Source organism: Aulostomus chinensis, chromosome 15, assembly GCF_037954235.1.
Source record: "Aulostomus chinensis isolate RoL2024-O1b breed Wild chromosome 15, RoL_Achi_v1.0, whole genome shotgun sequence".
In the NCBI taxonomy this organism is placed as follows: domain Eukaryota; kingdom Metazoa; phylum Chordata; class Actinopteri; order Syngnathiformes; family Aulostomidae; genus Aulostomus; species Aulostomus chinensis.
Window position 1 is genome coordinate 17,465,738 of NC_141334.1, and position 23,321 is coordinate 17,489,058.

Here is a 23,321-nt window from a genome sequence, read left to right on the forward strand (position 1 = left end):
AATGATGTGGTTTGGAAAAAAAGCTTCTACAAGCTTCTGTGCACAGAGTGAACAGAACCGGTGACCTCATGCATCCCTGTGGTGCACCTGTGCTCAGAGTTTTAGTTTCAGATAAAGTTCCATTAACACTGACCCGCTGTCTGTGATTTGTTAAAAAGAAAAAGGACCATTTAATCATAAAAGGATGAACACTGGAATCATTTAAAGGCCCCACGGTGGTCCAGTGGCCCACATTAGGTGTCTGCTGCTGAGGGGCCATGGGCTGTGTGACTTCACAAAAACCTCCCTGTATTTGGTCTCAGATTTCTTTCGTAAATTTCTGTTCAATCTCTGACCTTCAGGTGATGTCACAGAGCACTGGAGCTATCCAGGCAGAAGTCCTGACAATCGTCTCAAACCCTGGAGACCCTCAGACCCCAAGTTTCTGGAGCTCACAGAGTTTCCTTGCAACCACAGAACATCTCAGTCTGTGATTCTGACTGAGATGTCATCTGGGTGGCCGTCATCGTTGACATCATCGAATCACAATGCTTCAGGTCTCTGCCTGTGGCCTCCCAGTGAGTGAGTGACTCAGTGACGGACTGGCATTAAATTGTTACTTGTGTCAAAAGTAGTATTAATTAAGCGCTCGAACAAAGCTGACTACCCACAGTTCCCAGGGCAGAGTATTATGATGATTATGAGCTTAGCTAGATATTGAAGTATAATAGATTAACAGGTCAGTTAACTGATTAACGATTCATCCTCTGTATGTTGCTATCACACAGTATTTTAGCGTCGAAACTTTCTAACTGAATCTTATAATACAAGGCTGCAGTGTTATAGCTGCCCCTTTAGTTACTTGTACACGTACTTTCAAAATGTGTACGTAACTGTTTAGTGGCATGGACCTGATTTAAAATCGTGTTATGTGCAGGTTTTTTTTGCGTGGTCCCAATCACTGCCCAGTACTTTTACTTGAGACATCACACTTTTTTGATGATGAATATGATTACACCGTGACAGTAGTTGTTGAAGATGCAATGAAGTTTTATGTAAAGTCTAAGAATGCAGTTAACACAGAGATACTTTTCCTCTGTTACACCACATCAAAGCAGCCAAATCTTGCTTGGCACCACTATTGCACAGTAAGAGAGGACTTCATATTTGACATCTGAGCTCACAGCAAAATGATACACGCTTAAAGTGTCACCTAATGCTGTCCAATACAAACTCATCATTTCCCATTCAACCACACATCCACTCCCAACACAGTCCTAAAGCTTCTGGCACTCGGAGCACAGCAGGCTAATGCTCTGGCAGCTATTCCTCAAACAAACTCACACCAAATCGCACACAGACATGCAGATACAGACGGGGGTATTTCCTGGGGAAAGAGCAAAGGCAGCATCAGCAGTATTCTGAGCCAGAGTCACCTCATGACCGGGAGGAGAGAGTGACAGAGAGAGAGAGGCAGAGGCGGATAACTGGCCACCATCAGACAGGTGAAACAATGAGGGCAATGGAGGGATAAACAGTTGACATCATTGTTCCAGAAAGACCAGCCCGTTGGCAGGGTCACTGTGCAAGTGTGCATGGGGTATTATGGAGAGGAGGGGGACAGGGAATGTGAACGGAGATTTGGGATGGGAGGGGGGAAGGTCTATAAATGGGCTGCAGGAAAGTACGACAGCACCCATCTCAGACAGAGTCCTTCCCCTCTGCGGATAATTTTGTCCTCTGGAATCGCATCATGGATATTCCCATCCAGTATCCTTGGTACCGCCGGGCCTTCCCACATCGATTCCCTGACATGCCCATGGCAGAACCTCTCACAGATTGGCCTCTGATTTGGCCCTTCCCGTGGTCCTTCCCCTGGATACGCCCTTCGTTCATGCGTTGGTTCAGCTGGCCTGATAATGGACACAGTGAGGTAACTTCTCCTAAGAATGATATATTATGACGTTAAATACACACAAGTTGACTGTTAACTTACCAGCATCACTTCTGATATTACTTTAACATTAATAATCACGTAGAATGTGACAGGCCTTCACGTTTTTTGTACATATGTTTTTATATAACAGAAGCTCCTTGAATCCAAAAGTCTCCTGATAATATAGTGTTGTACTGAAGTGACAATGAAGCCATTGTGTGTTTTGGTCCCAGCTGACTCTGGGCTGTCTCACACTGTCTCCTAACACATACGCTGTCTGTTTAGATGCGTGTGGAAAAGGATCGCTACGTGATTTATGTGGATGTGAAGCATTTCTCACCTGAGGAGCTATGTGTCAATGTCAGCGACGAGTTCATCACAATACACGCCAAACATGAAGAGAGACAGGTTGGAAAGACTCAAAGGGATTCATAGAAAAATATCAAAATCAAACACTTTACTGAGACTTTGCCTTATTCTGTTTCCAGGACGACCATGGATTTGTGTCAAGAGAGTTTGTTAGGAAGTACAGGCTTCCTGCTGGTGTGTCATGTGCTGATATCTCCTCCAGTCTGTCATTTGATGGCGTGCTGACAATCACCGCTCCTCGGTCCTCACCCGGCCCAGAGCGCAATATTCCAATATCCTGTGAGGATGGAACAGCCAAACAGAAATAGTCTGATGCTGCTGATACGGTTTCACGACTAACCACGAGCCTGTTTTTATATTTAACCTGTTACGGTTTGTGTAGGTGGGGCAATTATGTCTAGATTTCTGCAAGTGCCTTCTAATAAATCAGTATCTAACTCCTAACTCACTATCTGTGTATGCCTGCAAGATAGTGGTGCTTTCAACCCACTAATATGTTGAGCCCATGTAATTAACCTCAGACATAGGTTATTTTATCTACACAGAGAGCGAATTCTCCCAACACAAGCCTGCAAAACCAGAAATAATCATGCCACCGTGTATGTAAATAGCACATTAAGGGCATCTAATCAGTGATTGAATGTAATTTTTACATTGTTATCTGCAGATAGGTGACAAAATTTTCAGGGATTAAATTGGTTTGGTACTGCCAATGACAAACTAAATTATTGAATGAGAGAAATCTTCTCCAAAAACAAGAGACAAAGAGTAAAAACATGTTTGGGTCGAGCGTGCACAGCGCTGTCTGGGTGAATCTGACTCTGCTGTGTTTAGGAACAGGAGGATTCCTGTTTGTATTAGGAGGAGTTCTCTGGAGGCATTCACAGTCCCTGTTAGTCAAATGTTCACTAAAATAAAAAAAAGCCACCAAAGGACTTGGGACCAGGTGTGTACTCTGCTGAAAGGGAGGAAGAGGGTGAGGAAGCAGGGGAGGGGACAGGGGAGAGTAGTGGATGAGGGAGGCACTGACGTTCGAAGGGGGACTGCTGTTATCATTGGGCTCCTTCTCAAGAGGGAGCAGGGTCTCTGAGCTGCTAAGAACCTGTGTGTGTTTGTGTGCATGTGTGTGTGTGTGTGTGTGTGTGCACGTGCGTGTGTGTGTGTGTGTGTGAGTGTGTGTAAGAGAGAGAGAGAGAGAGAGAGAGGGAGACGAGGAGAAACGAGAGTTTGATGAGAGTGAGTACACATGTGCTCCTATAGATGCAAGAGTGAGAGCTCTATCATCCTTTAATCATGGAAACAAAGCCCTGGCATATTAACATGAAACCCACAAATAGAATAAATAAATGCTGAATCATAAAATTCTGTCTGTTTTTCTTTTTTATGTCATTCCTCCCTGAAGTCTTGCAGTTTGCAAAAGTATCCCAGGACATCACATTTAGTCAATCTTGCAAAAATCACAAATGCTCTGCTGCCGTTGGTTTATTTCAGGTTTTCACTAGGGTTGAATATCCTTCAGAAAATTGTGATAGCCCACATTTCCTAATACCTTGAATTTCCCTACACTTTTCAACAGTTTTCTGAACTATAATGTTTAGAAAACAAAATGAAAATGACATTACTGATTTCATTACAAATCTTTGGCTTCCACCTTATAGGGTTTTCACTCACTCTCAATGTCAGAACCAATTTACCAGAAAAGTGCCTTTTCCAACTTTATAGTTTTATATTTTACCATTTAGGTATTTTTCTACACACAGTAAACCGTAACTTGAAGGTTTAAAGTGAAAAGGTTCATTTGGCCCACTGAAATATACTTCAAATGGTTAATCTATAAAGGCCAGATGGGTAAAAGTTTGTACCTGGCACGTTTCAACCACTTGCTTCATCAGAGGTGTCACATGGTGTTGGTGTGACATCATCCGTGGTGTTATTAGGATTCTTTCATCCCACCTGAGGTGGTGGGATGGTGGTGTCCCCTTGAATGTCCTCAAGAATGAAAGCAACACAGGAGAATCTTAACTCAGCCATTTCAGACCACTAGAGGGAAAAGCACCTAATGAACTGGGATGAGGCCAGGGTCACTGGAACGGAAAGCAACAACTTCCATCAGTGGACCAAAAAGGTGGTAGGAATCCAGAAGCAGGCCCCAAAGACTGACTGAAAGACTGATTAAGGAGTCTACCAACTATCCCACACCTGGAACACAGTCCTGCAGGACCGCCCCCGCCGTCTGAGAGCCAAAACAGATGGTAGGGGGCAGCCTGCCCTCCCCCCAGCTCATGCCAGGGGACACAGCCATCCCACCACCACAGGTGGGTTGGAAGAATCCATTTAACACCACAGATGATGTCACGCCGACACCATGTGACACCTCTGATGAAGACTACAGAAGGAAGTACAGTTGTGCTCATAAGTTTACATACTACATACAGAATGTATGATTTCTTGGCCATTTTTCAGAGAATGTGAATGATAACACAAAAACTTGTCTTTCACTCATGGTTAGTGATTGGGTGAAGTCATTTATTATCAAACAACTGTGTTTACTCTTTTTAAATCAGAATGACAACAGAAACTTCCCGCATATCTTTTGACAATTCCTTTGCTTTCCCCATGACTCAGAATCCAGAAACATAAGTGCAGCACTGGATGAAAGATGCAAGGGTCTGTCAGGAGCCCAGAAACTCACTGACCTTTTATACACACACACTGATGACAAGCTAACTGATCACAGGTGAGGATGGTTACCTTTAGTGGCCATTCAAACCCATTTGTGTCAACTTGTGTCCATGTTATCAGGCCAAAATCACTCATGCATTGAACTTTTGATCGGGGTCATTTGGGTAGTTTCAGTTGTCATTATGATTTAAAAAGAGTAAACACAGTTGTTCAAGAGGGGACGAGGCTGATTGATACTCTAAATTGACCGAAGGTGGGACTAGCGATTCAATAGGTGACATGAATGTGTAAAAGTTTGATAACAAGCACTGGTTTTGATTGATAGTGCCATTTTTCTAAATGTTTTGTTGTTGATACTTGATCACCAGCAAAAGTAAATGTTACAGAAAAGGAGTCCAGGGGAAAAAACACGCATATTGAAGACTTTTTTTCATGTTTATTTTATTTCTTCTGAGAGCACTATATTCATCCTTTACACCGACAGTAAGAATACATCTTGTGATAAAAGCAGAGTAAAACATCTGACAATCAAATTAATTGACAGAAGTCGGTTGAAGAGTAATTCTTTTTTTGGCACTTTGAGATGCTTTTATCAAAAAGAGACTCGCACGATCATATGAGAGCCAGATATGCTGTATATACTGTGTCTTGAAATGTAGGTGAGCAGAAGTTTTGTTCTCATTGATAGAGGAAGCGGGCTCAGTAACAGTAGAAGTCCCATTCCTGCAAATCAAAGGAGACACATGAAGGAGAGATCCTTGCATGATACGTGTGTGTGTGTGTGTGTGTGTGTGTGTGTGTGTGTGTGTGTTCACCCACAGTTGTCTCCACTTCCGTGCTGGCTGGCATGAGAGCGTGCGTCTCCTCCACGACACTGCTGGGGAAGTGACCAATGCGAGCCTCCTGTTGTCCATAGTAAGAATCCTGTACCTGAAAACATGATATTTCTCGAGAGTTGAATGAGATTGTTGCATTGGATTGCAGGCTATGATCTGATTTGTTTCTCAAATCACAGCAAACCTCAATTCTAAAGTCTTATTTTTGCTCAAATCTGATCTATGTTCTGTTTGGCTGTTCCTATTTATTGTTTAAATGTGGCCCATGTAAGATTCCAGTGTGAATTGGTCATGGTCTTGAACTGACCTCCATGCGCAGATGAACACTAACAATGAAGTCACACACAGCACGCTGTCCTGCAGAAGTTCCAGTTCAAGTTTATTTGAGTTTTTCATTTGTTTTATTATTATTTGGTCCAGCACCTGCCTTGCAATTGTTTTGGATGTTTTTGGATTGGAACCACCAGAACAGACAAGTCTTGTGTATTTAACTGAAACCCTAAATTTCTATGAGGCCTGATGCCTCATTGTTACAGTACTGAATACCTTCCTCTGTGGTTTTTTTCACATTGACTTGTTGTCCATCCAGAATTTTGACAGATTTTGCTCTGGAGTAACGTCAGTGTTAAGTTCTGATTTGATACAGTAGTTCAGACCGAGGTTACATTAAAAAAAAGATCTGTATCTGATTCATGGCCACATATGAAGCGTCCTAGAGCTCACTGAAAAGATCTGATTCCGTTTGAATTGAGCTGTTCCAACTCACATAAAAACAAAAGGTTTGAGCGGAACAAACATGCATAAACTCCAAATTTTGGCCACATTTTCCTGCAGTGCGAAGAGGGCCGTACCTAGCTCACTTGATGCCCTGGGCGAGCTTCCCCTGCCTGACCTGAGGTGAAGTCAGCCTACCAACTGTTTGGGTTGCAGGTGATGCAAAAGACACTTTGAAGTCCCCTCTTAGCATCCAGACTAAAATGCATCTGATTCTAATCAGATTTGAAACCACCTCCAAATGTTGTTGGTTCTCATTTGCAAAAATCTGATTTCATGTAGTTTTTGGCCATTCAGGCAATCTACGGTCTGGATGCAATTAGACACAATTAGATTTAGGATTTGCAATTTTGGTGGAGAGGAACAACAACAAACTAGTGCAGTATTTGTCACTCACACTGCCAGCCCAGAAGAGTTTCCCTCTGTCCTTGAGCATTGCGTAGACATAGACAAGCTGCCCCTGTCTGATGGGAATGAACCTGCAGTCTCCAGGGTAGAAGTCCTGCAGGGCACGAGCGATCAAGATAGGATCTGTGCAGGGGTCACAGAGGGAGAAAGAATGCATTTGAAAACTTGAAAAAGTCCTGTGTTTTTATCGCCTTTTTCTTTTGTGTAAGTGTGTACTACTAAACAGCAGAAAGAAATCAGTGAGTGTGCTACTTACGGCTGCATTCAGAATCAGCACAGAGCTTCTTGTCAGACAGTTTGGGCATCTGTCTCCCAGCATCAGAGGTTGGCAGCAAAAGCCACACTGAAAGAGCTAGCAAGAGTTTGGAAGGCATGTCTGATCCGATGTTGAATGTCTCGTGGGCTTTTTGTTTCTCTTTGCTTTCACTGAGAGGAAGGTGCAGAGATGGCGATCTCTTTTAGTGCTCCCCCACCCCCTTGCTCATACGTGAACACACACTGGGCTCCTTTCAAATTCTTCAAGTAGGTAAACAGGATGGGGGATGAGGAGGAGGGGTCAGACGACAGACCCCCGCTTGTGTCCTGACCTTCCCCTTATTCCGTCTCTCAGCCGCCTGCGTCACCCTGCTGGCACAGTAGAGTTACACATCATTCTCCTTATGCCTCTCAGCCACTAGATGTCAGAGCAGCGGCAGAACTTCACTGTCAATATCTTCCCTCCTCTGTATGGCTTTGTATTCCTCCCTCTGTATATATTTTTAACTGAGGAGGCGGAGCCAGCAGCTGTATATGTTTCTACTGCCAAGGAAACCAGCTGAGCCTCTTTTATGCAAACACACACACACACACATACTCACCAAACAGGAAGACTCTACCTGTTTATGAGTTGGCTGAAGACTGCCAGGTAAGACTGAATACATTTTGTTCTTTTAAGTACAACATGGCTCCATAGAGTTTAGAGAGATTATGCTAAAATAAGTGTAGGTTACTTTATTATTCTGCTTTTAAATAGTTTGATATCAGATGTCAGCATGGTTTGATGGTAGTGTGAGGTGTTAACAGGTGAGACACTGACGTCACTGACGGGACAGAGCTGCGATTTCAACAAAAATTGTGACTAAAATATAAAAGTAGATTACTCCTGCAGTCACTAGATATATGGCAGTAATGTAAAACAGTAAAACGTAACTATATGGTGGCTGTTTATTAATGATTAAGGCAATAATATACAACTTTGGAACAGTTAGTGCAGAACAATACCCTTGGTATTCAGGGAGGGGCACAAACAAAGATAATAGAGGAGCTGGTATTTCGGTCAGAGTAACAAAAGCATCTGTCAGACAAAAGACCTCCTTAGAGGCCATGTGAGATTGTATTACTAGAAAATAACTAGTCTGATACTCGTACAGTTCCTTCACACAAGTCCTGCATGTTGTGGTTAATAAATAGTGTCTGTACTTGCCAACAGGCTCTTACTGTGGACTATTAGCACCGCAGTGAAGAACAGGGTGGGATCACTGTAGAAAAACATTCGAAAGAAACCAAGCTCGGCTTTTTTTTTTTTTTTTTTTTGTGACTGTCCACCTACCTACAAGACTGGCTCACAAGTCATAGACCTGGAATGATGCATCACACTCTCTGATGGACTCCTACAAGCCAGCAGCTGATAAACATGTACACTCCCAGAAAAAACAGTCTTCCTTCCCCCAGCCTGGAGGACTCCTTTTTCGCTCTCTCCTCATCCACTTCCATCTCTTTATCTTTTGGTCTCCCCACATGCACATCCTCTCCTGGTGGGCCTGACACCGGGGGCGGGATAGAGACGGACCTGATACTAGCTGCTGAGCTGGGTCAGGCGTTACTAGAGAAAAATGAGGAGCTGGCAGCCTCTCTGGAGCACAGAGAGAAGGAGCTGGAGGTAGAGATGCTTTTGTTTTTTTGTCAATGCAAACTTTGTGCGATCACAAAAGTGATGGTTACTGATGAACACAAAAACTGTGAAACTTGTTTGCGTTTCACAAGTTATAAGACAGCCAAATGCAAACTTACCTTGGCTCCATGCATGAATCTCTTTGTTACTAATCTTCAAACACTGATTTTCCCACACATGGTTTGAAATGAATGTATCGCACGCGTGGATAAAAAAAATAACTCGGACGAGAACATCAGTTTTTTGTTGTTCTGATATCATACATATGGAGATATCCATACTGCTGAGTGTCTGATTTACATTACACATGTAATCACTCAATGATGAACACCATTGTTGTCATTAATAGTTATACTTAATCCATACGTACGGATTTTCTTGATATAATAAAAATGATTTAAAGACCTTTGGAGGAAAAAGATACACGATACATTCATTTACCGGCATGATTCCCAACATTTATGCCACCAGTGACATTATTAGTGTTTATGATGTCTCAGGCTTTGCAGCAGGAGAAACATGTTCTTCAAAGGAAGCTGGAGATGAACGAGCTGGCATCTGGTCAGAAGGAGGCTGAGCTGACTGGAGATATAAGTGCCTTGAAGGCTGACCTGGAGCGCCATCAGAGCAGCGGGCGAGACCGGAGGAGGGATGAGAGCGAACAGCTGACTCAGTTATCTAATCATAACCAACAGCTGGTGGAGCAGCTGGCAGAGGTTAGTGTGGGCAGGTTTCAGGTAACTGACTGAACATCTTTTGATGGTGCAGTCAGGTGTGTGTGTGTGTGTGTGTGTGTGTGTGTGTGTGTGTGTGTGTGTGTGTGTGTGTGTGTGTGTGTGTGTGTGTGTGTTTGCGTCTGGTGCATGCCACACAACAATGCAGGGGAGCAAGTTTCGGGAGTCCTATCACCGTCACTCCTTCAACAAAAACCTGTCTCCATTTTCCCACCCCCCACTCTCCTTCCTAGGCTGTAACACTGGAACACTCCCTGAGGACTGAACTTCGTTCACTTAAAGAAGAGATGGATGAATCGTTGTTCAGCCGGAATATCAGCTCCTCACAGTTAGAGAGCTTAAAAGCAGAGGTAGAAACATCCGTTGTCATTGTCCAATGACAGTCATGGACACACAATGCCTGCATTATAATGACAGAGTTCCTGGAGGGTCATGAATGTCACTCTTTCAATGAACTTGAAGTCAAATCTCTTCAGAAACAAACTGCACATCAGTCCCATGTATTTTTTTTAAGTTTTTGACAGTTTGTTTTACCAGAGCATTTAGTAAAGTGTAAAACAATTAAACGTAACGGCTGAATCTTGGTAATGTCTCGTTTGTCAAGTTCAAGTCCAAAGATTAGCACCAATATTCGTAAATATAAAGTATGCCTACCCTGACATTACAAGTTTTGGATGATAAAAATGAGAAATATATTCAAAGTGAACTGAACACCTATTTTATTCCAACATCTATAAAAGTACTCAATCTTCTCATACAGAACCGAGTTTTGCGGGAGCGGCTGTCAAACATGGACACACAGCTGAAAGCTTTGCAGGAGGACAATGAGAGGCTGCGTGTAGAGAGGGAAGGTCTGAGGGAGACGCTGTCCGACCTGCAGGAGAAACTGCGAGAGAAAGAAGCCGAGGTGAGGATCAGATCCGTGACGGCGTGGTATTTAAGCTGAAGCTTTTGACTGAGTGATAGAGCCTGGGGCGGGACAGCAAAGCAATCGTCTGCTGTAGGAAATCCAGTATAACTAACATGAAGACACTGACAGTTACTAAACAAGACTGATTGCAGCTCCTGGTCTGTGTGTGTGTGTGTGTGCTTGTGTGTAGATAGAGCAGGAGCAGGGAATGGTGTTTGAGTTGCGTACCTTGAATCGCTCTCTACAGCAGAAAGCTCTGAACCTGGGAGAAGAGAGCATCCTGGACAGTAGACAATCACAACCGTTGTCTCTGCTTAGTGAAATTCAGCAGTCGCAGGTACTTTCAGCGACACACACACAGACACACACACCATGGCAAGTGTGTACTAATTCTTTCCTTTGACTGACATCTTTCTTTTGATAATCTGACAGTGACACTAACCAGTCCATGCAGCCAAACTTACAGTAAAAGTGCTGTGGTGGTGTAATAAAGTGTGACATGTGTCTCCCCTGCTGAGCAGGCTAAAGAGGCTCTTCTGGCTCACTCCACCGTCCTCCAAGCAAGAGATGACGAGATACTCACACTTAAAGAGGAGGTATGCAACCTTAACAAATGCAGTAGTTCTCCTCAGCAGACTGATTGCTCTGGCGTGTAACGTGCAAGAAGCCTAGCAACTTTGTCTTGACATGTGTGTACAAGCAAAGCAGCACTAGTTTAGGTGAACTATAAGAATGTTACAAATAATGCAAGTATTTTCTGTGCAGGGAGTGTAGTATAACCAATAAATTTATGGGAAATCAAGATATTTTCTTTACATTAGTATTGTCATCTTCAGATATTTGAGTTTTTATGTCTTCGAACCTTTCCTGAAGAGACCTTCAGAACTGATAGATACAGTAATGTGGAAATCGGAGTCTTTTCCGAAAAAGTAACATCCGATGCTTTTGTTTCTCTACAGTTATGTGTCCTATGTCTATTGTAGGTTTTCATCATATTTATTCAACATCCTCCTGTTTTTACCCAGTAAAGTTTGAGTCTGATGTTGGTCAAATAACTCCGATTGGACAATTTTTACATTTATAGGTTTTAAGTCAAAAATGTGTTTACATTTTACTGCTTTAATCAAAAATTATTTCAAAACTACATCTTCGTCTTCTGTTCCACAATTTGCAGCAGCAATCCCAACGAGAAGAGCTGGAGTCTTTGAGGAGGGAGGTCAAGCCTTTCAGGAGCAGCCCTGGTATGCCAAGTTACAGGTTTGTTGAATTGTTGTGAATCGCTTCATTTGATCCCACTGATATAAAGACTAGGCTGATTACATCATGTTAATAATTATCCCATCCATGTCCAGCGCCTTAGAGAGACAGCTGGCCCAAGTCCAACAGGAGAAAGAATCCCTCACTCAACAGCTTCTCAATACCATCAAACACAAGGTGGCGCTGTCCCAGGAGCTGGAGGCCTGGCAGGTGAGTGAGCGCTTAAACACCGAGAATACATTTGAAAACATGGCAGCACGTGACGCTTGGGTCTTGCAGGAGGACATGCGGCTGGTGATCAACCAGCAGGTGCTGCAAAGGGAGGAGGAGAGACAGAAGGGGCAGCAGCGAGAGGCTCAACCCTCAGTAGGACTCCACAGAAGCAAGTCTTTGAAAGTGAAGGGCGAAGACAGAAAAGGATTCTTCTCTTTTTTCAAAGAAAAATAACAGAAAAAAAAGTGGCAGTTTAAACAGACAGTATCTTTGCCACTGTCGGACGCTGCACACTGCGACGTCTCGGCATCCGCAAGCAGAATGTTTACAAACCTGACAGTTGAATATATTTGTATTTGTGTATGTACAGTATAGAAATTCATTTGTAGGACTTTATATTAAAGTTTTTCAGTAGCCTCTCTCTTGGTTGTTCATCACTTGAGCAACCATGGCCTCATAAAATTGTTATGAAGACTCTGGAACCTTTTAGAAATCCTGCAGACATATTGTACTGAAATTTTTTAACATTCATCTGGACTCCAAAGTTTGTAGACACCTGATAAATATTGAATATCCACTCTCAACTGACAACTGACAGAAACATCTCGCTACACACATGCCACCCATGAAAGCAGCTAAAGGGGTTGGGGGGGGGGGTGTCGTCACAACACCAGGGACTCCTTTCACATCACACACAACAATGACTACAAATATTGATGGGCGGGGCTTTAAAATAACATCAATTCAGAGTGCTACATTAGAGAAAGCCCATATTTTAAAAAAAAAACAATTTAAGGAGAAGAAACAAACAGTAACTGATAGAAATAGAATCTTTAATAAATTAAACACAGTCACTCACTCCCTTCCAGTTCTTTCCTGGCTGACAGTATAATAAACAATATATAAATTATGCAACATTACATATGTTAAACCAATCTGGAAATGCTTTAAGCATTTTTCCACAGGCCTTCATCCTGGCTGCCTCTCAGATAGACGTTTTCTGTTGTTGCTGTTGTTGTTGTGTGGGATTCTCCCACACGTTTATACACCAGCCAAAAAGAACCACACACAACCTGCACTCATACCCACAGCTTGAGAGAGTGTCATGTTTTAGCACGGTTTCACCCATTTACTGAAAATTGCATCGAGTCCAACGAGTGTGAAAAATTACCTGATTGTCTTGAGATAAGACGTGATTTTTTGTTTGTTTGTTTTAACCTCGAAGGATTCCAACTGGTCATCGAAAACAAAGCCACAAGAAACATAATTGGGAGCAGGAGGAGGAGGAGGTGAAAAGAATGACATGAACTGAACTGGTACTGTTCCCAAACAAGTTTAGTCTGATAATTAATTTTCAAACGAGACTGACCAGAGTGTGTATCAAATTCTGCCTTCAACCTAAGATCAGTACCCTTGGTATGCAATGTTCAACTTAACAAGTATTTGAATAAATGGGTAAAAACATGAAAACGCTACAGTCCTCTAATACAATCTATTTACATGAAGTTAATCCCTACAGTAACAGAGTTTTAGTATTTTCTATGCCTCGTATCCTGAGTCCTGAGGGCCACCTGGATTCTTGATCAGGTTTCAACATTACACGGGCACTACTAGATTTGCTGTCAGAGTTATTGTGCCCCCCCCAAAATGTCCTTCCATTACTCCTATTTAAAAAAAAAAACAAAAACAAAAACAAAAACCTCCATTTCCAGAGGTAGGTTGTGAGACAAGATGCAGTGACTTCAGGAGACACTTTAAGAATCATGACCTGAACGATCAGCGATGCTCCTGTGTTTCCCAGGACGTGTTTTAGTGAGATCAGGTCATCGTGAAGCCCACGGGGAAGGTCTCTGGACGAATATCCTGACAGTCAGTTGTTACTCCAGCAGGAGAAAGTGGAAGATTATCCTACATTGACACCCAGACCCACTTGTAGTTTGTCACCACGGTGATTGACAAAAGCCCCCATTATCAGGGTGGCAGGGAGCGGGGACAGGCGCTTCTCCAACACACCGCCAATGATACACCGACTGTTTATCATTCCTGGATACACACAGGACACGCCGCTCATGTGCTTTTCTTCATAGTTCTAACTGATCATTACATTTGACTGACACTTGCAGAAAAAAAATGGTTGCCTACCTCGAAAGACCATGTTAGCCTCTGGGAGTTCCATCTGGTATCCAAACGAGGTCGTAGTCTCCTGAGTCCTGGTACTTGCTTCAAACTCCACCCCAATTTGGATCTGATGAACAGACACACACTTTGACCAAACTGCCTTCAAGGAAACTGTGTGTTTACAAACAATGACAGTATTTCTACCTGTTTGTTTGCTCGGTGATAGTAGCTAGCGTGGGCGCCTCCTTTCCCGGCATTCAGTGTCGCCACCCAGTTCGGTCCTAAAGACGGGGGTGGGGGTGGGGGGGGGGAATCTTCTGGATCAACCAAATATATCGGCTCTTTAATAAATAAAAAGCAAATACCTACTTGAGTACTGTCCTGCTAATGTCAGTATTCCTCCCTCTTCTGCTCTGCCTCTGTGGTAGACCAGCTCCCCTCCTAAAACCAGACCAGATGACACGCTCTGCAGGAAGTGTGCCACAAGGATAACTGGCCAAAACAAACACACAGACACATAACGGATTGAATAACATGACGATGCACCTCAGAGAGAAAGAATCTGAAATGCTGCATTTATTTGACATCACTGGACAATAATATTTTTCCAATAGATTGATGCATTGATCGATATTAATGATCACTAAGGACTGTGAAGGTAGTGAGGTTGTGAAGGTGCTCTGAGGCCTGTCAGTTTTCGCCACATATCACCTTCTCACCTGACTCTCGGAGGACGTCTGGGTTTGCTACCGTCACAGCAGCGGTGAAGTCGTTCCCTCTGTACTCAGTTTCAAATTGCCATGTTACAAACTGGGAGTGCTGGGTCTTAAACAGAATCCAGAGTTTGAATGTTGTGTTGTTTCTCTCTTACAGAGAGAGCTTTACAACATTTAAAGAAACAGAAAACCATCAGAATATCACCTGGAACACTGTTCGGGCTCGTACGCGCTCGGTGAGGTGCAGCAGAGCGTGAGCATTCAGGCTGCCTGAGGAATCCATCTCACCAATCAACGCTGGGGCATCCTAGAGGAAGGATCAAGATGGAACCTGTTAAAAGCTGTTGCAATAACACATTTAACACTTACTATTATTCATACTTGACCTTGTCTTTACTGTAATCATCCGACTGCAGGTGCTCTACGTGGAATCGATAGTATGATGGACTGACAGCACTGAGATGGAGGGTGTGACTGACCTAAAAACAAACACATACATCAGAAATTTTATCTGGAAGGATTTCTTTTTTGGTAACATTCAATCTGTGATTTGCATGAAGGTTCATATGAGTTGGAACAATCACCTTAAAGAAGCTGCTCAGAGTTTTATTGACAATCATCTTGACTCCCTCGATCTGTTGAGGAAACACATCTGGGGAGGTGGAGAGTGAAAAGAGTCTCATGAGAGATAATTCCCAGGTCAGGAAAACCCTTAATAACTCATTTACAGGAACATTAAAATATATTAAACATCAGAACAAAAGACATTATAAAGAGGATTTCTACATGAGACCTCCATGCCATGATCTGCTCCTCTCAAACAGGCTATCACAGGTTTCCACCCCACCCTCACTCACACTTTTACATTTCCTGTAAGTGGTTGGTGTTTTAAGTATGAAATAAATGAATAAAATAAATTATAACACTTATCGGATATACCTTTGCAGCTCCTGTGGAGGGAGTGAAAGCTACCAGGGTTAGGAAGACGTCCATCTCTCCTCTCCCAGCGTGGTGGACTATCCCAGTGAGCAGGGTGTGTGTCCCAGCGAGGAGGAGGTGGGTCCGAAGAGAAAGGCCAGTTCTGATGGCCAGGACCAGAAGATAAAGCCAGAACACTGCCCATGTGGGCGCAACCCTTCCTAGACATGATGACACAAATGAATGATGACACTGTATTTTTCTCAACAGTACACTGCACCTGAGCCTTGTAAAGCTAAACATGCATGAGACAGTGAAGAGTGTACAATACGATATAATTTCGAGTACGAAGGCTTGAACGAAGCTCAGACAATATTCTGCTGAGGACATAACTCATTATAAGGGATTCTTAATGCATAGAGTCACAGATAAAGGTGCTCAGTAACCAGACACAATATATTAAAAGTGATAATTTATGCATTTATTTAATCAGCATGTTAAATTTGTTGATTTCGTTTCAAAACTTGAACGATTTTCCAGTGCATTCTGCATGGCTGTTTGATGGTTGTCAGGTGCAGGTGCAACAATCCCGTTAGCTTGCATGACCTTAGCATCTTCAAAAACATCCATGTAGCCTGTGACGGCTAATTTTTATGCTGCCTACCTCTGGGTAGATCGAAAGACCTTAAAATCCCGAGCGGAGGCGAGAGTCGTACATTACAAAAACTGTTTTACACTGTGAATTGCGAGAAGACTAGCGGAACTGATGCTCGGATGAAACTAGCTCCCCTATCCAGATGTGATGTGCTACCCTGTAAATTGTCCCCCTGGAAACATGACGTGGCATGGAGAAATATCACTTTTCGTGTACATTAACAAAAAGGGAACTAACGACAACTAGTATCACTTACCTGACTTCAATTGTATTCAAGTTGTTTTCGTTGATATCATGATGGCGATTCCGGGGAAAGAGAGAGATGTTCCTCGGTCTTGTTTCCAGCCGGACTACTGTATTTGTAACACTGAGTTCGGTGCAGGTGAGATTAAACGGCTTTCATAATTTGCAGCGCCGGGGCGAAGGAGAAGGTCAGTTTGTGTAACCCGATGATAATTTCTGTTTTTAGTAGATGAATTTAGACATTATTGGCACTGTTATCAAAATACGAAAGCAGATTGTTCATATTGAACCGCGGAAAAGGTTGACGAAAGTCGCGCGCGTCTGTTCTTTTACCAGAAGCAAAAATATAAATATAAATAAGTATAAATTAAGTTTCTGTGAGTCCCCCCATTTCAAACTCGGCAGGTCATGTTTCCTTCACGGTCCTTATTGCTGGTGGGAGAGGGGAACTTCTCGTTTTCTGCTTCTATGTGTCGGTTTTACTCCTCACTGGAGAGCAGCAGCATCACGGCCACCTGCCTGCAGCCCCAGGAGGAGGTACTGCGGCATGAGGGCGCATCCAGCAACATCCAGACCATCAAGGACTCAGGTGCGGGTTTATGGACACCATTAATCTGCACTGACTCGTATATTGTGAATTTATTTTGGGGTACACTTTTTTTTATGTGTTCTACAGGTGGAACTGTGTTATTCGAAGTAGACTGTACTAACCTCGGGGAAAATGCATCCCTCCAAGGTCGTGTGTTCGATCGTGTGGTGTTTAACTTCCCTCACTGCGGTAGAAAAAGTGGGGTTAAAAAGAACAAGCAACTTCTCAAAAACTTCTTCTTGAGGTATGTTTTCACAGCATGGATCTCTCACACACAACATCAATTATTTGTCTAGACGTTTTTACTCAAGGTTAGCCGATGGAGTTACCTCAGTTGTTGAGGTGCAGCATTTAACAAAAGAAATATTGAGCTATTTATTTGTCAAATAATTGCGCGTTTGTTTAGGGGGGGTTTTTTCAGCCCAAGTGATGACCATTTATACCACGTGATCTCTCTCCTTTATGATACACAGCACCGTGTTTTAGAGATTTTGTAGTTTATGAGTACAAGTTACCTACAGAAATGTTGATAAATTTATAGTTAACAAGTGTAATTAAGAGATTAACAATAGCTAATTCATGTTAAAGTGTCCCTTTTGTAGATTATGGCCGTATCTGAAACCAAAACTGTCAACCTGAATTCAGCCATCATTCATCAACACCAGTCATTTTCCTGATGTGACACGTCAAACAACCAGAATTAGCAGGGTTCATTTACCAAAAAGTGTGTGTTAACCTCGCCAAAAAGTTGTTACTGACTTCGATCAAAAATAGAAATTATTTGGCAAACTTAAGACAGCGTTGAACATTAGAAAACTCTTCTTATGTTAAATGACAGTTATTAAAAGACAAATTACAATAGATAACTCTGGTTGACACCATAGTGCACAGTATATATTTTGTGGATTGGGACCAATGGTTCCAATTGGGATTCCAATGATGAGGGAGAGATGAGCACACCAAATACTTTTCATTAAAAATAACTATTTAATTTGTGTGATTTTTTTTTTCAGCACCATACATATCACAAATTTATAATATAAGACATATAGATGGGAGTGTTTTGCTGATCCAGCACCCATCCTATTTTAAGTTAAGTTTTGGGGATATGTGTGTTTCAAATTATACCCTGCCTAACTTATGTACTCAAAAGTTTGGATTTTGGAAGATACTATACCGACCATGTCTGTGTGTTTTGCTGCCCCTCCAGTTGTGTTCAGGTGTTGGCTGAAGACGGGGAAGTTCACGTCTCTCTATGTAACGGACAGGGAGGGACACCGGCAGACCAGCCGAAGCGAGAGCGCCACAACAGCTGGCAAATTGTTGCCATGGCAGCAGAAGCACATCTAATCCTCAGTGACGTTCGTCCTTTTGAAAGTGAGACATACCAGAGCTACAAGTGCACCGGATACAGGTAAGAAAGAAAGGTGAGTGTTGCAGTATAGAAATAGATGCGGCCGTGTGGGGTGCATTTTTGTATGTTTGTAAATGGAGATTGTCTGAATAGAGATCTGCTGTTGTGCAGGAGTCAGGATAAAGGCTTTCATCTGGAGAATGCTTTGCTCCACGTGTTTACCCGCAGCCTCCCCTACAGCGCTGCTCAGACACTGAAAGTGGAGGAGGCTGTTGAAGGGGAGGAAGTCCAGTACTTCATTCCAACTGAGCTCACGGATTACATATTCAGGTACTCTAACTTTTATGTAACAATCCACTCACACTCAACGATGTTCCATAACCATGTTCTGTCCTTTCTTCTCTTTCAACAGGGGATTTCTCTCATCGGATTCTGTCCACCCTGTCAGGTTGGTGCACGATTTTCTTCTTCAAGGACTAACAGAGAAGTGGACCGTCTCCATGGCGACTGATACACTCCCCTTACTCCTCACAACCAAACAGCTCCAGGCATGCTACCATGACACAGATAGTGCACTTTGCTACTGGATTGACGTGCAGGAGAAAGACCTGAACTCTGACACTCATATCAGAACAGGCATAGATCAGCTGATGCTGTCCGACAGCACAGCGTCTTCTACATATGTCACTTCCGAGAAAGTAGACTGTCTTCGGAGCAAAGGAGCCGAGAGCTTCAGGTCTGCATGCTCCCTTGACGTTGATCCTGATGCAGACAGTGGCCTTTATGTGCTGCGTCCATCCCTGCAGCCTCAGATGGAAGAGCTTCTATCTCAAAAAGAGGACTGGGCCAACAATGCTGGGAGACATATGGAGACGGGATGGAAATATAAGTGGGTTGAAGGAAAAAAGGAGGAGGAGTCCTGTGGCAACTGTAATGGTGTTCCAAGCTTGCTGTGTGGCGTTAGTGGTCTGGTGTTCAGAAATGTTCCCATCAGCCTCTGGGGGCTGCCTGTCTTTCATGAGCTGCTCCTCAGGGGTGTTTTCCCTTCAGACTATAAGCCAATGACAATGCTTGAACAGAGGCTGGAAGCGCTGCTCGCTCCCTATGGGGTCTCTTTGGTAACAGAACAGGGAGGTCTGCTTCTGACGGCACAGCCCATGGGTTTGGTTGGCAAAGTGCATGCAAGTGACAGCAGTAGCCACATCAGTATCACTGCATCCTTTAATTTGGATCTTCTTGCTGTGCTCCTCTTCTCACTTCCTGACTGGCGGCTGCTGTGGTCACATGACCCACGCTTTTTAAAGCAGTTTGCACTCCGCCCATCACCGGGGACATGTTTTCACCCGTTCTCCCTGTTCCCCGAGCCCTTCAGCTTCGACATCAGCTTCTGGACAGGCCCGACTTGGGAGGAGAAGAAGTTTTATGCTCTGGTCCGAGAAGCAGGTCATGGGACAGTGGAGCATGTAAAAATGATTGATAGGTTCTCACATCCTGACCTCAGTCAGACCAGTTACTGCTACAGACTCATCTATCACTCACACACACACGCCCTGTCACACACACAAGCCCTCCAGCTCCACAAACACTTGGAGTCCTTACTTTCTTCTCGGTTGCAAGTCACCATCAGATAGCTGCAAAGTCTTTCAGAAATACCTTCCTTATATTTTCAGAGGCATTTTAATTATATATCTGTTTGCAGCTGCTAATCAATGGTTAATAACCTGTACATCGATAAGTGTTTACAGTAGTTGAGGCCTTGTACCTGGAATGTGATTTGAATTCTGTTCATCTGTGTTTTTATTGTAATTAAACCTATTTAACTGTAAATTTCAATCTATGAGGCATTTTTTATTGTCTAATTTACATAAAATACACACTGTGGCTGCTGGGATAGGTTCCAGCCCCCCCCCCCCCCCCCCCCCCCGTTACCCTTAACAGGATAGGCGGAAGAAAATGGATGGACTTTCACTTAAAAGTAATGTTAATTTACAAGAGGCTTATTATTTTCTGTGTAGCATAATAAATTGGTGATGACACTACTTTTATGTTACTTTAACCAAAATAACCACAGAAGTAAATCTAGGCATACAAAATGGACGTGTTTAATTCATAGCCTCTTTCATCTGCCTTTTTTCCCTTAAAAAACTAGAAGAATTGTATTTTTCATGGCTGTTAAATTTACCTTTAGATTTTGTGAAGCCACAAACAAAACGACAAATTCTCTCTTTAAACATCATTACCTTCAGTTTGTTAACAAAATAAAACTAGAAAGCTGCATGTGGCTGTAAACAGGCATTCACATGTTCCCCAGGGTGCCTTACAGCCTGGTTGATCATGCAGGTTGTGAACCTGAACCTTTGGATCTTGCATAACGGGACAGACTAACACATTTGCTATGTGACGCAAAAGTCACTTCCTGTTTCCACCAGTTGGCACAAACAAAGACACACGAAAAGACAGAACAGTGCAGTTTTTGATGTTAATTATATTTTTATTATCCATCCATCCATTTTCTTTACTGCTTATCTGTTAAGTGTCACAGGGGGGCTGGAGCCTATACCAGCTGACATTGGGTGAGAGGCAGGGTTCACCCTGGATGGGTCACCAGTCTGTGTCACAGGGCCATCAGGAGCAATTGGGGGTTCAGTATCTTGCTCAAGGTTACATGGACATGGTCACCGGGGGAAGTGAGGATCGAACTAGCGACCCTTTGGTTGCTAGACGGCCACTCTCCCTCCCAGCCATGCCGCCCCTTAATTATTATTATTATTGTTAATAATAAGAATAATAATGTCAACACAATAAACAGCTGGGATGCTGGAAGAAATGTGTGTCAGACTGTATTTGGTGATATCGATCAGTAGATAAGAAACAAGTAAACAAGAATAAAACACAAAACATAAGAGACAGCTCCATGTATAATGTTGATTGCAAAGATCAACTAACAGCTAATATTCTTAAGTTCTGGTCTGAGGGGCCATGTTGGTCCAGGGGTGTCCATGGAGATGCCTGAGAGATCTTAGCAGGCTGACATCAGCGATGCTCAATGCTTCCCAGGCCTGGGTAGAGAGGCACTGGAGTCCATTCACTATTCGTCATCCCTCTCATAATCAGACTCCTCGTCCAGGCCCACTGGGCTATTTGGGGCTACGACAACCTCGTATCCAGCTTGTCTTTGTCTTGAGAGCTGGCGGATATCATGAAGACCTCATTCATGACGGCAAACTGTAACTCTTCTCGCTGACCTTGTTCACCAGCATCTTGGGCAAAAGCTTAATGCTGTGCATGTCTTGAAGGCTGTTCTGGGTCCTGATCCCTAGGCAAGACTGTAACGTGCCATTGCCTGACTGTGCCATGTCATGGATCCTCATGAAGCTGGGTCGTTGTCTCAAAAAGTTGAAATTCACACTGCAAAACACTGTTTTCTCCTTCTCCAGCTTTCACGTTGACCTCCTCCAAGGTGAAAGTCTTGTCTGTGGCTTCTGGTGGGCGCTGCTGCAGACGCCTTCAGAGAGGGTTCTGAGGCAGGGGCAGCTGAAACTCCTTCATCAGCCTCACTTGAGGACTCGACCCTGGTGGGATTCAAACTCGGATCAGACATGTTCCCCCAAAACCTCTGACTCACTTCACTGTCTGAACTGTTTGATGTATTTTCTGAGTTCCAGGCTGAGAGGTACTAAAGGAAATTCTTAGTGTCCTCTGACAGTGGCAAAGTATCAATTTGATTGATACTTTGATTTGATTTGATTTGATTTACTGTGAGCTTCATGTCCCTGTGACATTGTCAGAGGGATTTGAGGAGGGAGGAGGGGCTCAATCCCACCATCCACTTTTTTTTCACAGCTTTGGTGGTTCCACAACTGGGGTCGGACTCTAAATGGGATTTTGAGGGTGGCACCTGAAGAACTGCAGGAGAGAGAAATCTGCTGTAGAAATCCTAGGGGTCTTGACGGGAAACGCCTGAACTTGGAGCCTGTCCCTCATCTTTAGTGTCTTCCTCATTTTCATGTTTTGGTGACTTGGTCAGGGCTGCACGGTGGTGCAGTGGTCAGCACTGTGGCCTCACAGCAAGAAGGTTCCGGGTTCGAGTCCCGGCTCGGGCATGGGATCTTTCTGTGTGGAGTTTGCATGTTCTCCCTGTGTCTGGGTGGGTTCTCTCCGGGTACTCCGGCTTCCTCCCACAGTCCAAAGACATGCAATTGGGGACAAGACTGATTGATACTCTAAATTGACCGTAGGTGTGACTGTGAGAGTGAATGGTTGTCTGTCTCTATGTGTTGGCCCTGCGATGGACTGGTGACCTGTCCAGAGTGAACCCCGCCTCTCGCCCGTTGACGCTGGGATAGGCTCCAGCCCCCCCTGCGACCCTTAATGTGTAGGAATAAGCGGAAGATGACGATGGATGGATGGTGACTTGGTCAGGGTGACTGACTGTTCACTCGAGGTACAAGGTGAGAGAGGGTACACCTTTTTCACAGAGGGACAATAAGATTCAGCTTCTTTGTCTGAAGCTTCGATATGCTCCCTAGTCCTCGTCTTGCCTCTCTGTTGGTTTCCCTGTCGGTACAAAATCGTACTTGGAATGTTATATTGATGGTTTTTAGAGGGCGCTGTAAGACATTTTTGTACATGTATGATCAGAACCCATAAAACATTTTCCCCTGGCCAGATACAAAATTTTTAGTTTCGAGTTCATGTTA

General features: G+C 43.5%; 5 protein-coding genes across 10 annotated transcripts; 3 read left to right on the forward strand and 2 right to left on the reverse strand.

Annotated features, from left to right (window-relative positions):
- Nucleotides 1-1,685: 1,685 nt before the first annotated feature.
- LOC147248983 (alpha-crystallin B chain-like) lies at nucleotides 1,686-3,636 on the forward strand. The gene is made up of 3 exons (XM_086226230.1): nucleotides 1,686-1,912; nucleotides 2,201-2,323; nucleotides 2,404-3,636. Exons 1-3 carry the CDS (start codon nucleotides 1,733-1,735, stop codon nucleotides 2,590-2,592), a joined length of 492 nt encoding a protein of 163 aa, XP_086082356.1. The 5' UTR covers nucleotides 1,686-1,732; the 3' UTR covers nucleotides 2,593-3,636.
- Nucleotides 3,637-5,403: 1,767 nt separating this feature from the next.
- Nucleotides 5,404-7,528, reverse strand: mia (MIA SH3 domain containing). Its single transcript, XM_086226504.1, has 4 exons — nucleotides 7,241-7,528; nucleotides 6,974-7,107; nucleotides 5,786-5,896; nucleotides 5,404-5,689 (listed from the first exon to the last, which is right to left on the reverse strand). The coding sequence occupies exons 1-4, from the start codon at nucleotides 7,356-7,358 to the stop codon at nucleotides 5,666-5,668; spliced, it is 387 nt and encodes a 128-aa protein (XP_086082630.1). The 5' UTR covers nucleotides 7,359-7,528; the 3' UTR covers nucleotides 5,404-5,665.
- A 142-nt stretch (nucleotides 7,529-7,670) lies between these two features.
- bicdl2 (BICD family like cargo adaptor 2) lies at nucleotides 7,671-12,667 on the forward strand. Of its 3 annotated transcripts, XM_086226497.1 has the most exons (10): nucleotides 7,674-7,888; nucleotides 8,453-8,902; nucleotides 9,415-9,630; nucleotides 9,882-9,998; nucleotides 10,409-10,555; nucleotides 10,749-10,895; nucleotides 11,080-11,154; nucleotides 11,733-11,815; nucleotides 11,911-12,025; nucleotides 12,095-12,667. In XM_086226497.1, exons 2-10 carry the CDS (start codon nucleotides 8,657-8,659, stop codon nucleotides 12,260-12,262), a joined length of 1,314 nt encoding a protein of 437 aa, XP_086082623.1. In that variant the 5' UTR covers nucleotides 7,674-7,888; nucleotides 8,453-8,656; the 3' UTR covers nucleotides 12,263-12,667. The 3 variants fall into 3 exon arrangements, with proteins under 3 accessions (XP_086082625.1, XP_086082623.1, XP_086082624.1); XM_086226499.1 differs by lacking the exon at nucleotides 10,749-10,895 and having other exon boundaries at nucleotides 7,671-7,888; XM_086226498.1 differs by lacking the exon at nucleotides 7,674-7,888 and having other exon boundaries at nucleotides 7,900-8,902.
- Nucleotides 12,668-12,854: 187 nt separating this feature from the next.
- LOC147248986 (mitochondrial import receptor subunit TOM40B) lies at nucleotides 12,855-16,793 on the reverse strand. Of its 3 annotated transcripts, none has more exons than XM_086226502.1 (10): nucleotides 16,692-16,793; nucleotides 15,802-16,001; nucleotides 15,447-15,514; nucleotides 15,249-15,341; nucleotides 15,068-15,169; nucleotides 14,866-14,971; nucleotides 14,516-14,638; nucleotides 14,351-14,427; nucleotides 14,171-14,273; nucleotides 12,855-14,071 (listed from the first exon to the last, which is right to left on the reverse strand). In XM_086226502.1, exons 2-10 carry the CDS (start codon nucleotides 15,983-15,985, stop codon nucleotides 13,932-13,934), a joined length of 996 nt encoding a protein of 331 aa, XP_086082628.1. In that variant the 5' UTR covers nucleotides 15,986-16,001; nucleotides 16,692-16,793; the 3' UTR covers nucleotides 12,855-13,931. The 3 variants fall into 3 exon arrangements, with proteins under 3 accessions (XP_086082628.1, XP_086082629.1, XP_086082627.1); XM_086226503.1 differs by lacking the exon at nucleotides 16,692-16,793 and adding an exon at nucleotides 16,445-16,595 and having other exon boundaries at nucleotides 15,802-15,997; XM_086226501.1 differs by lacking the exon at nucleotides 16,692-16,793 and adding an exon at nucleotides 16,445-16,595.
- Nucleotides 16,794-16,796: 3 nt separating this feature from the next.
- Nucleotides 16,797-20,511, forward strand: fdxacb1 (ferredoxin-fold anticodon binding domain containing 1). 2 transcript variants are annotated; one of them, XM_086226495.1, is made up of 6 exons: nucleotides 16,797-16,866; nucleotides 17,084-17,267; nucleotides 17,355-17,511; nucleotides 18,478-18,681; nucleotides 18,793-18,951; nucleotides 19,034-20,511. In XM_086226495.1, the coding sequence occupies exons 2-6, from the start codon at nucleotides 17,087-17,089 to the stop codon at nucleotides 20,250-20,252; spliced, it is 1,920 nt and encodes a 639-aa protein (XP_086082621.1). In that variant the 5' UTR covers nucleotides 16,797-16,866; nucleotides 17,084-17,086; the 3' UTR covers nucleotides 20,253-20,511. The 2 variants fall into 2 exon arrangements, with proteins under 2 accessions (XP_086082621.1, XP_086082622.1); XM_086226496.1 differs by lacking the exons at nucleotides 16,797-16,866; nucleotides 17,084-17,267 and having other exon boundaries at nucleotides 17,370-17,414; nucleotides 18,536-18,681.
- The last annotated feature ends 2,810 nt before the right edge of the window (nucleotides 20,512-23,321 follow it).